The sequence below is a fragment of the Pseudorca crassidens genome, chromosome 7, assembly GCF_039906515.1.
Source record: "Pseudorca crassidens isolate mPseCra1 chromosome 7, mPseCra1.hap1, whole genome shotgun sequence".
Taxonomy (NCBI): Eukaryota; Metazoa; Chordata; class Mammalia; order Artiodactyla; family Delphinidae; genus Pseudorca; species Pseudorca crassidens.
In genome coordinates this window covers 53616080-53628640 of record NC_090302.1, presented here as the reverse complement: position 1 = coordinate 53628640, position 12561 = coordinate 53616080, and the positions used below count along the sequence as shown (strand labels likewise).

Here is a 12561-nt window from a genome sequence, read left to right as displayed (position 1 = left end):
TCAGAAGGTAATCCAAACAGAAGAGACGGACAAGGGTTTCAAAGTCAAGAAGCCAGGCCAGGCCCACGTTGACCTGGGAATGTGTAAGCGCTTCAGCAGCACGGTGGGCGCGTAAGGGTATAGTGCAGGTCTTACGTGTGCAGGAAATGGGGGCGAGGAGGGCGCGCACCCAGGGGCGGACAGACGTGAGGGACTGGAGCTCATGGTGAATCCAGACTGGGTGGGCGTTAGGGATCCCACGTGGGCTGTAGGAGAGAGACCCGGTCACAGCACCAGCAGTGGAGAGGAGAGACCCCAGGCAGCGACGACCACTGGGCAGGACTTTGAGAGACATTTCTAAGACAGAAGTCACAGAATTTGACCACCGTGCATGCTGTGTTATCTATTAGTGATATCACTTCTGGAATTCTTTGAGCCTTCACTTCTGTATTTTTTTCCTCACACAGTAGAAAGCATTCCCTTGTATACACATATCCCCAGTTCTTTTACCTTTTCTCTATACACTTAGGGAATACTAAATATGAAAACAAAGAAAACTTGTCACTATAATGATAGAATGAGATTTTATATATATACTCACTTATATACATATATATTTTGTGTTCACATATATTTTATTTTTCTTATCATCAACCATCACCTTCCTCAGAGCACATACTGAGAATAAGCCTATGAACTTTGTTAGCACCGTACCAGGAGATTTCAGTGAGCCCAGACTCTGCCTGTGTTCCATTATGGTCTCAAACTTGACATTTCTGAACGCAAATATGTCTGACAAGTGTAAATAAGGGTGTCACACCTCAGAGCAGTCCCCATTCCCACCTTGCCGTTCCTTATCATGCGTGTGTGTTCAGAGGTGAGCACGCCGTTTCCATCTTCTAGTGGCTTCTCAGGTGGAATTTTGTGAAGAGTGCAGTGGCGAGTGCTGTGGTTTCCCCGTTTCCATCTTCTAGTAGCTTCTCAGGTGGAATTTTGTGAAGAGTGCAGTGGCGAGTGCTGTGGTTTCCAAGAGGTAGAAATGGGTCTGCTTTCTTCTCCTTGCAGAATTCAGCGCATTTTCAAATACCTTGAAAAGATGCCGGCGTGAGGAAAAGGAATACTCAGTGTTCAGCCAGCGGACAGAAGAGGCGTCTGCCGTACAGTACTTCCAGGTCAGGGGAGCGGTCCCAGGTGGAGCTGAGTCATTTCAGAGTGACACACACCTGTGAATATACCTGGGCGAGGCGGTGGGTGGAGAAGAGAGTGCAGCGGTGTTTTCTTTCTCTTCTGCCGCGCTGTGCGGCATGTGGGATCTCAGTTCCCCGACCAGGGATCCGAACGCATGCTCCCTGCCTTGCAAGCGGGGAGTCTTAACCACTGGACCGCCAGGGAAGTCCCGAGAGTGCGGCGGTTTTTAATGTGTGGTCCTCTGACCAACAGCAACAGCATCACCCGGATTGGGATCTTGTCTCTGTCACTTAGCGAGTTGTCAGGACTTGGGCAAGTTGCTGCATCTTTCTGAGGCTCAGTTTCCTCAGCTGAGGAACATACTTCATCTGATTGTTGTGGTGATTTAATTTGATTAGAGGATGTATGTGAAACACTTAGCATGGTGCCTGGCACATAGAAAACTCTACCAAATGGTAGCCATTACAATGATGATATTTATTACTCACTGTCAATGCTCATGGATTTATACGTACCACGTCACCCAACCGGCTTGCCTCAGGTTCCCCACTGTCACTGCCTTCTACCCCACCCCACCCTCTCCTGGGATTTCTATCCAAGGCCCATCTTTCTCTCTAGGCTGATGGGACTCATCAGGGCCGTCCCTTTTGGCCCTGGCCCCTTTCTCTCTCACTTACCTCTGTTATTCTTGATCTGTGCTCTCTCAGCCTCTGCTTTGGGAGGGGGGACCCTGGGCACCAGTCTGGTCAAGATCTAGGTCTGAATCCGCTGTATGGATCAAAGTTCTGAGGTCTCCTTAGAGTTGTGGTCCTTACAAATGGGGCCAGTGTGGACAGGTCCCGGGTGTCTCAGGGCCTCAGCCCCCTGCTGTGTTAGACCAAGCCCGCCTTGACCCGGGTGGCTGTAAGAGCCAAGTACCCGTGAAGGTCCTGCCTCATGGCGTGTTTACCCTCCCTGTCCTTCTCTCTCCCTTACAGTTTTATGGCTGCCTTTCCCAGCAGCAGAACATGATGCAAGATTTTGTGAGGACAGCCACTTACCACAGAGCCATCCTGCAGAACCACACTGACTTTAGAGATAAGGTAATGGTGGCAGCAGGTTATTAATCTCAAACCATTTTAAGAAGCCTTGTCAAAAACTAGGCTGAGGGCTTCCCTGGTGGCGCAGTGGTTGAGAGTCCGCCTGCCGATGCAGGGGACACGGGTTCGTGCCCCGGTCCGGGAAGATCCCACATGCCGTGGAGCGGCTGGGCCCGTGAGCCGTGGCCGCTGAGCCTGCGCGTCTGGAGCCTGTGCTCCACAACGGGAGAGGCCACAACAGTGAGAGGCCCGCGTACCGCAAAAAAAAAAAAAAAAAAAAAAACTAGGCTGAGCATTCAGCTTTGATAGAATTACCATACGACCCAGAACTTCCACTTCTGACTGTATACCGAACTAACTGAAAGAATTAAAAGCAGGTATTGAGGTGACTATTTGTACGTGAATGTTCGTGACAGCACTATTCACAGTAGCCAGCACGTGGGAGCTTTCCAAATGCCCATCAACTGACAAAGAGATAAACAAAATGTGGTATATCCATTCGATGGAATATTATGAATGTTGTTTCTATTGATATTGTTCATATAAAGAATGTAATGCTGATGCACGCTGCAGTGTGGATGAACCATGAAAACATGTGCAGTGAAAGAAGCCAGCTACAAAAGCACATATGATTCCATTTATAGGAAACATCTAGAATAGAAATCCATAGCGAGAAGGCAGATTAGTGGTTCCCAGGGGCTGGGGGAGGGGGACTTGGTGGGTACAGGCTTGCCTTTTGGGGTGATGAAAATGTCTCGACAGAGGTTATAGTTGCATAACATAGTAAATGTACCAAAACCCGCTGCATTGTACCCTTTAAAATGGTTGATGGTTAATTTTATGTTATGTGAATTTTACCTCAGTAAAGAAATGAAGTTTTGAGAGCCAGGAACTCAAGAGACTAAATGCACTATGTTTTGGTGCACAGGACAGGTGAGGAGCTGTATTGCTACATAATGAATAGCCCTTGTTGTGTCACTTTACTTCAGTTTTTTTTTTTCATGGACTCCACAAGTGCCTGCATTTATTTCCTTCACAAAATGGATCTGAATGGTGAACGATTGCTAACACTCTGTGCCAGTGTTGTCCCTTATTTTCCTACCTGTTAAACAGCCAAGGTGTTCAAGGTACTATACAGCTCATCTCAGAAACAGGATCACTGGTCAGTGAATCAGCAGTCATGGGGTCTAGTTTCATATTTTCCCATTTAAGTAGCTCTGTGGTCTTAGGCAAACACTAGATTTCTCTGGGCCTCACAGTCTCTTCTACTGCCATAGTAATTGTAGACCCGTGGCCTTTGAGATTTGCAGCATGAATTCCCCAGGAGGAATGTGGTAGAACATTGAAATAAGGATCCCAATCCCTGCATCCACACCCATTTGCAAAGTCGTACAGCTGCTCCTTTCATGAAGAGATAGTTTCGTTTTTTATCCCTTATCTCTGTGCAATCCTTGGGATGTACTTTGATCAACAGAATATGATAGAGGTGACGTTGTGTGAGTTTCAGAGCCTTGTGGCTTCTGGACTCACCCTGGTGGAACCCTGAGACCACCATACTGTGAAGAAGCGCTGTCTAGCCTGCTGGGGGTTGGGAGGTGACTTGGAGGAGTGAGGCAGTCCAGTCAATAGCCAACACCAACTGCCAGGCCAATCACTGAGGCCAGCCTGGACCTTCCTGTCCAACCAGCCCTCCAGCTGAATGCAGGAACATGAATGAGTCTAGGCAAGACCAACCGAGAAACTGCCCAGCCCTCCCACAGAGCTGGGAGAAATAATACATTGGTTCTCGTTCAAGCCACTAAATTGTGTTGTGGTTTATGATGCTGAAATAGTTACTTAAAGTAGAGAGAAGACACACGAAAAAATAGTGATAAATAGGCCCCCAGCTAGAAGTTGATTTGCTCATGGGTTGCTTTCTGCTGTCACGTCCATTCTGCTATAGAGCCGTCGGAGAATTCTTAATGTTGGGTATATTTTTTCAGTTCCAGAATCTCCATTTGGCTCTTCTTTATGTCATGTATTTCGTGACTGAGACTGTTTACTTTTCCCTTGATTTCAGTAGTGCTCATGATTGCTGCTCGGAGCGTTATTATAATAGCTACTTGAAGGTTTTCGCCAGATAATTGTAACATCTGTGTCACTGCTGTGTTTGCTTCAGTTGATTATCTATTCCCGGGGAATTGATATTTTCCTGAGTCTTCCTATGCCAAGGAATTTTAGATTGTTTTCCATACATTTTGAATATTATGAGACTCTGGGTCTTGTTTAAAGCCTATGGAGAGAGTTAATATGTCTGATTTAGGATGCATTCAACCTGGTTAGGTTCGGACTGCGTGTTCCATGCCACTAGTTGATTTTCCAAGGGCTCTGGTTCCCGTGTCATTTCACTTTTCAGAGCCTTAGCAGTGCAGCTGGGCTCTGTTCCATGTGCATGTCGCTGGATGGTCAGTCTGGCACCTAGGCAGAGTTCTCAGAGTTTTGATGTGCTAATGATCAGGTCCATGCATGTATAGTTTGAGGGGTGAGTACAGGAATGTATTTTAAAAAATACTTTATGGGGTTTCTTTGCCCAGTTCCTTCCACTCCATGATCTCCCTGATACTTTCTGGTTCCCTGGGACCCCTTTTGAGTCTCTGGACAAAAAGCTCACTCTGCCGTGCACGTCTATGACCTCGCCTAGGTATCGCCAAGCAGAGAGAGGACAAAGAGAGGGGAAAAAGGCAGTGGGGCTTGGCCCCAGTTTTTGGGAACTATGGCACCATTGAAGGCAGAGGGAGTTTCCCCTGTCTCATAGTTTGGGCTGATGTGATGCTACGACCCCCACAAGGTCTCTGGGGGCTGGAGCATAGAAGAAGGGAGGAAAGGGATGGAAAAGAAAGGGGGGGGGCAAGGAAGAGGAGGAGAGGGGAGGGGAGAGGAAAAGAAAAAAGAAGAGCAAGGGAAGAACAATTTCCACACTCTCTTTGAGCATTCGGAGTTCCCCTTCTTGCAGCTGGAGCCGGAACAGAGGACACCTCCCGCAGCTCTCTTGCCCGTACCCTGGTGTCCATTTCTGGTGTGTTGAGTTCAGGCCACGGGTGAGGGTAAGGGGGTATGGATCAGTAGTATTTCAAGTTCTGATCCTCTTTCCCAGTCTCCCTGCTACCATTGACCTTTCAGAGGCTTCAAGTAGCTGCTCCCTGCATTCCGTCCAGGTTTTAGAGCTGTATTCAGTGGGAGAGTCAGGGTAAAGTGGGCTTTCTCCTGCTTATGCAAAACTGGACATTTTCAAAAAGTCAAATGTAGGTACTCTGGTGGATGAGTGTGTTGGTAAGAGAAAAAGATAAGACCAGAAATGGCCATGCTTGACCAAAGGTTCTCATGTGTCTTGAGGTGCCAGGACCCTTGCTTTGCCAGTGGGGCATTCCTGGTGAACAGTGAGGAAGTAATAAGCATTCCTAATGAGGAAGACCAGGTTATGGTAGGTAGGCAAGGTGAGGATGGAGGGGAAAAGCTTGTTTCTTGTGACACCTTACCTGGTGTTCAAGGCTGTGGATAAGCAGTCTTACTGACCTAAGTCTTACAGGTTTCTCATCAATTAAAATAATTCAATTCTCAGCTGTTGATTGTAATACTTTTATTTGGGGAAACTTCTCTCCTTCTGAAATTGCTTAGCTTTCTTTTTTTAAGATTTTTTTTGTGATGTGGATCAATTTTTTAAAGTCTTTTTTGAATTTGTTACAATATTGCGTCTTTTTTTTTTTTTAATGTTTTGGTGTTTTGGCCGCAAGGCATGTGGGATCTTAGCTCCCCGAGGGATCGAACCCACACCCCCTACATTAGAAGGCCAAGTCTTAACAACTGGGCCGCCAAGGAAGTCCCGAAATTGCTTAGTTTTAATCTATAATCTATTTTCTATATTATCTATAATCTGTTTTTAATTCTGGTTATAGCTTCTAAAGACCACTCCCCCAAATTACTTGCATTTGATGAGTTTTTCAGAGTTTCATATAGATCTTGTCATTCATCTGTAAAAACAAAGATATTGGACCAGATCATCTCTAAGGTCACTCCCACCTCTAAACTCATTTGATTCTACAAAATACCTTTTTTCTGCCAGCCTGAAATGGGTTTTTCTGCCAATGAAATAAAATAGGCATCCATCTGTTGGGGTTTATGAAGGTGATAATTAATCACATGACTGATAATTAATTATATCCCTTTCCCCCTCTGAGTTCTGAACCAGTTTAGAAATAGACACAGATGTCAGGTAGAAATCATAATATCAGCTTTATTTTTGGTAATGCTATTTGCAGAATGGGGCTTGGGCCTGTATCCACATAAGGCTTCCTACCCCTTTTTTCCCCCTCAAACTGAACTTTTCCTCTTACTTGTATGCTGAACATGTGGTCTCCCCAGACAAGTCCACAGCCTGCCCAGCAAGCTTCCACCTGGGGGACTCAAGAGCACATGCTTGGGTGGAGGATCGGCAGGCTGGCCCCTTCCAAGTACCAGCACTATGCAAGCTCAAACCATTTTCCAGCATCACCAGTCAGATAAGTCACTCCTATTAGGAGATAAAAAGAGGAAGGGGAGATGACCTCTCTTGCTTCTAGTACTGCCCACTCCTGGGAATAAGTATCTCCTCCCCACTGGAAACTGAAGGAACAAATTGTCCCAGTTTTAATGTCCCAGGAATCCCCTCAGTCCTAGACAGACTAGGATAGTTGGTCACACTAACTCCAAATCTGTCAAATCCACCACAAATCCAAAATGTTTAAAAATCCTTTTCTGTTTGCTTCATCATACAGAAGACCCTCCTTGAATGACCCCTCAGTCCATGGAGGATGCTACCTTTTTATCAAGCTCTTGTGTTCTTTCTCATTGAAATTGGTTACCTAAAAGGGCATGGGTTTAGAATGATCAATACCAATCGCTATTATTTATTGAGCAACTCAAGTATCTGCAAGCACCATGCTGAGAGCTTTCCATACAGTGTCTGTCTCAGTTCAGGCTGCTGTAACAAAAATACCATAGACTGTGTGTCTTAAACAACAAACACTGATTTCTCATAGTCCAAGATCCATGTGCCTATGGAGCTGGTGTCTGGTGAAGGTTCATTTTCTGGCTTGTAGACAGCAGCCTTCTCGCTGTATCCTCACATGGCTGAGAGAGAGAGGAAGCAAGCTCTCCTCTGTTTCTTCTTATAAGGACACTAATCCCATCATGAGGGCTTCACCCTTGTGACCTAATTACCTCCCAAAGGCCACGTATTCAAATACCATCACATTGGGGATTGGGGTTTCAACATGTGGATTTTGGAGGGCACAAAAATTCAGTCTATAGCAGTTTCCTTTGATCTTCATTACAACTTTATTAGATAAAGACTAATATTTTTGCCATTTTAGAGATGAGAGAACTGAGACCTGGGAATGTTGATAATTTACCTGATTTTATACAACTGATAAATGAGAAAGCCAGAATTTGAACCCAGTTAACCTTACTTTAGAGCCCATGCACATAACCTGTGAAAGGCACTGCCATGGGAAGGTGGGTTGAAATTGCCAAGAGAGACTTTTGTTTCTCTGGGCTTAAGGGTGGAGTGAAAACATTGTGGTTACTTAAACATCCCCATGCAGGTATGAGGCAGCATTGCACTGTGGTTACGTGCATGAGTTCTGGAGCCAGAGAGCTGAGTTCAAACTCCAGCTTGGCCACCTGCTGTACATGCGCCATAGACCTTTATCCTGTGTGCCTTGAGGTCTTGAACAGGTTATCTAAAGTCTCTGGGCTTCAATTTCCTTATCTGTGAGCGTAGCAGCTACCTCCTAGAGTCCTTGCAGGATCAAGATGATACAACGCATAGGAAGTGCTTAGTATATTGCCTAAAATATCAACTCAGTCCATAATAGCAAGTATTATTATTATTTATGGTCTTGGGGATGGTGCTATAGTTTCTACCGCTGCAATAATTTTAAATCTTTCAAATCTTGATTTGTTCATTCTGCCTCCTCCATGCAGTTTTAATGAAAATCCTCTCTTGGCCAGAGCACTGCTGGCTGAGAACCCCATTTGGAATCTATCCAGGAAACTGACGCTGCTGGAACCCACCCCCTCCCCCTCCTCAGAGTTTCTGTTAATTGCCATATGGCTATTTTTAGTTTCTTTTGCGTGTGCACTTGGAACAAGCAGGAAAAGTCCATCCTGCTGAGGGTACTGGGTTGTGTGAGCCGTAGGGTTTTAATTTGGAAATGTTTTGACACTTCATTTGTCAGGGCACCAGTTGCTGGAAACTTCTGAGAGTAAGCAGGAGCCGGGAGCTTATTATTTTTTTAAAATCAGCATTTTCACTAAAGGAGAGCATTCCCAGTTGCAACAGCTGCTTAGTGCATCCAAAAGTGAGGTTGGCTTAGGCAGAAGGGATTCAGGGATTTGAAAGCTTAAAAGAAAACATAAATAACTACAACAAACATGCAAAGCAACCTGTTCAGATTGTCAGCTGATCCTCAGATCTGCAGAGCCTGAGCTGCTGGCTCTTCCAGTTTGAGTTTTCTTTGGTGTGGACTTACCATCAGTTTGGTCGAATGTCCTTGGGTCCATCTCTGATCCTGCACTGAAATTCTCTGACCTTAAAACACTGCTACTACTTTATTTGGTTAACCTGGCACACTAATGAGGCCCAACCTTAATCACTGATGGAATAAAGGCTGTAACACAGGCCTGCCAGGTAGTCGTGCTGGCATGTGTTAAAACAGGTCTTGCTTCCTGAAAAAAATTTTAACCTCTTTAATGAGGTATGAAGCATGTACATAAAGCTGTACATATTTAACGTATACAACTTGCTGAGTTTAGGGATAAGTATACACCCAAGAAACTATCATCACGATCTAGGCCATAACCATATCCATCACTTCCAAAAGTTTCCTCCTGTCCTCTTTATTTATAATGATAACTATTATTATTATTTTATGATAAGAACACTTAACATAAGATCCACTCTCAGCAAATTTTTAAGTAATAAATACAGTATTGTTAACTGTAGGCACTAAGCTGTGAAATAGATGTCTAAGAAGTAAGAATTATTCATCTTTTTTTAAAATAAATGTATTTATTTTTGGCTGCGTTGGGTCTTCGTTGCTGCGTGAGGGCTTTCTCTAGTTGCAGCGAGCGGGGGCTACTCTTCGTTGTAGAGTGCGGGCTTCTCATTTTGGTGGCTTCTCTTGTTGCGGAGCACGAGCTGTAGGCGCATGGGCTTCAGTAGTTGTGGCACGTGGGCTTAGTAGTTGTGGTTCACAGGCTGTAGAGCGCAGGCTCAGTAGTTGTGTCACATGGGCTTAGTTGCTCCGTGGCATGCGGGATCTTGCCGGACCAGGGCTTGAACCCGTGTTCCCTGCATTGGTAAGCAGATTCTTAACCACTGCGCCACCAGGGAAGATCAAGAATTATTCATCTTGCATGACTGAAACTTTGTACCCTTTGACTAATACTTTCCTGTTTCCCTCTCTCTCCAGCCCCTGGTTACCACCGATCTACTCTCTGCTTCTAAGAGTTTAACTCTTTTAGATACTTCATATAAGTGAAATCATGCAGTATTTGTCCCTCTGTGTCTGGCTTATTTCACTTGCAATGATGTCCTCCAGCTTCGCCCATGTCGTTTGTCACGTATGGCAGGATCTCCTTTCTTCTAAGGCAGCACGGTATTCCATTGTGTGCGTATGCCACGGTATCTTTATCCATTCTTCAAATCCTCCACATCTCGCTGCTGAGTGCTGTTAACCATTGACAGCAGCATCCTCATTTAGAACTGTGGAGGGAAGTGGGAAGAAAGGAAGTAACTCACGACTCCTGCTAGGTTCTTTGCATATCTTATCTCATTTTAATCCTTGCATGTTAGTCAGGGTTCTAAGCTGCCAGCATCAGAAACCAACTCTGCTAATTTAAGAAAAAAAGAAAAAAGAATTTCCGAAAAGGATATAGGATCATCAGAGAGCTAGGCGTGGAGGCTACAAGGAGAAAAATAATTTCCAAAATCATGCTGCAGAATTGATCTCTGGGAGGCAGCCAGACGTGGGCACCGCAACCTGCATAGGCTTCACCTGCTGCTACCCTGGAGTGTTGTCCTTAGAACCTTTCTCTGTTGTGCTGCTGGAACCGGGAGGTGGCCATGACCGCACCTGAGTGGATTCTGTGCTGTCCTGCGTCTGCACACTGTCAGCTTCACAATGCAAGGTGCATCTTATCAGGAGAGCCCCGGTCATGCCTGTGCTTTAGCTTCAGGGATGCTGGAAAAGAGCAGCAGACACCTGTAACTTCCCAAGTGGAAGGCTGGTACTGCCCCAGAAGTGGGACATTCTCCAAGCACAGGAAGGGGGTTCAGATGCTGAGAGGCACAGAAGAAAGGTAAACGCCCGCCACACCACACGACAAAAAAATTCAAGATATATTATTAGCCTGATAGTACAGAAAAGGGACCAGGGCTACATAAATTTAACTAACTTGCTTTAAGGTACACGACTGCTAAGTGGTAGAGCTATATGCGAACTCACATCTGCCGGGACTGCACAGTGATTTTGGGAGCAACATAAAGCCATTCTCTATATGTTCTAGGTTGATAATCAAACTGATATTTTATTTTATCTCTGTGATCTTTGGAACATGTATGGGGGCAGGATGTGATAGTGAAAAATGATCTCTGATACATCTATATATCTCTGCCTGTCGTGTGTGTGTGTGTGTGTGTGTATGTGTATGTGTGTGTGTTTCCCTATGGCTTGGACTTTGGAGGCCGTTTTAGTTTCCTAGGGCTGTCATAACAAATTACCACAAACTAGGTAGCTTAGAACAGCAGAATTTTATTCTCTCACAGTTCCAGAGGTCAGAAGTCCAAAACCAGGGTGTCAGCACGCCCATGCTCCCTCTGAAGGCTGCAGGGGAAGATCCTTCCTCGCTTCCTTCTAGTTTCTTGAGGCTGCTGGCAGTCCTTGGTGTTCCTTGACCTGCAGATGCACCACTCCAATCTCTTCTTTGTCACGTGGCATTCTCCCCATGTGTCTGTGTCTCTGATGTAAATTTCTCTCTCCTTGTAATGACTCCAGTCACAATGGATTTAGGGCTCACCCTAATCCAGTATGATGCTATCTTCATTTGCTATATCTGTAAAAACCCTATTTCCCAATAAGGTCACATTCACAGGTTCTGGGTAGACATAAGTTTTGGAGGACACTATTCGACCTAGTACCGAGGCCAAGGTTCGCGTTAGGTCGTATATCACAAAAACTCATCCCTGGGATAAATTCTCTGTAATACAGGTGAGGAGAAAGAGGTAGAAAATGGATGTTGGTCTTCACTGATCTCTTTGGCCCCTTAAGCTCTAAGGGGGTGTCCACATAGATTTCCTGAATGTGAGTAAAGCAGATGGCGTGTCTGTGCCAGGATTCTCCTGAGCTTGAATAAAATCTGCTCCTGTAAGAGTACTGGAGAAAGATGCCAGAATCAGCAGAGGAAAATGCTTTCATTTGGTATGAAAGCAAAGTGCAGCTTTCAAGGAGAGCCAAGAAGACTGAATAAACAGCGATCACAGACCGTCTTTCAGGGCATTTGGGAAAGAGGGAGCTAGGGACTTTAATGCACTAGATGGATTTTCTAGTCAAGATATCTGTGCTCCAAGCCTGTCTCTGTACCTTTCAAGATGCTGACATGTGACCTCTCTTTGGGGTTAATTTTAAAATGGGATAAGAACACTTAACACATGGTGGCTATAAGAATTCAGTGAACTGCTATACCAGAATCTCAGCACAGCATCAGAATTCTGTGGACATACTGGGAAATTTGAATCAGAAATCACTGGCACTTGACTGGGCTTATTAGGGTAAACTAGGTTATGCTGCTGTAACAGTCAACCCCCAGACCTCAGTGGTTCAAACCAATAGAGCTTTATATCGTGCTCATTGAATCCATCCTAGGTTAGCGAAGGGCTGCGTTTTGTCTCATCTCACTCAAGGACCCAGGCTGAGGAAGCAGCCTCCATGTGAAACATGACTAGTTCCTGTTGCAGAGGGAAGCGGAGCGTGGCAGAGCACACTCCTTGTTCTTATATCTTCCATCTGAAAGGGACCCATGTTCACTTCTGACCACATTACATGGTCCAAAGCAAGTCATGTGGTCACTCCTAATTCCCAGAGAGCAAGGGATACAATTCTACCATGTGCCCATAAGGAGAACCAGAAATATCTGGTAAGTGGCACTAATGACTATCATACCAGATGCCACTCTTGCAAAATCATTAAAGAAGGGACAGATTGCTAAGGTGAAATTCGCAGTGCCTCAGCTCTGCATG

General features: G+C 45.2%; 1 protein-coding gene across 1 annotated transcript in view; it reads left to right on the top strand.

Annotated features, from left to right (window-relative positions):
• LOC137227049 (histone-arginine methyltransferase CARM1-like) overlaps nucleotides 1-12561 on the top strand; it is a 265505-nt gene that overhangs the window by 158198 nt on the left and 94746 nt on the right. Inside the window, exons 3-4 of the mRNA XM_067742423.1 lie at nucleotides 1045-1151; nucleotides 2145-2249. Coding sequence (XP_067598524.1) covers nucleotides 1045-1151; nucleotides 2145-2249 — 212 coding nt within the window. The remainder of the gene's footprint in view (nucleotides 1-1044; nucleotides 1152-2144; nucleotides 2250-12561) is intronic.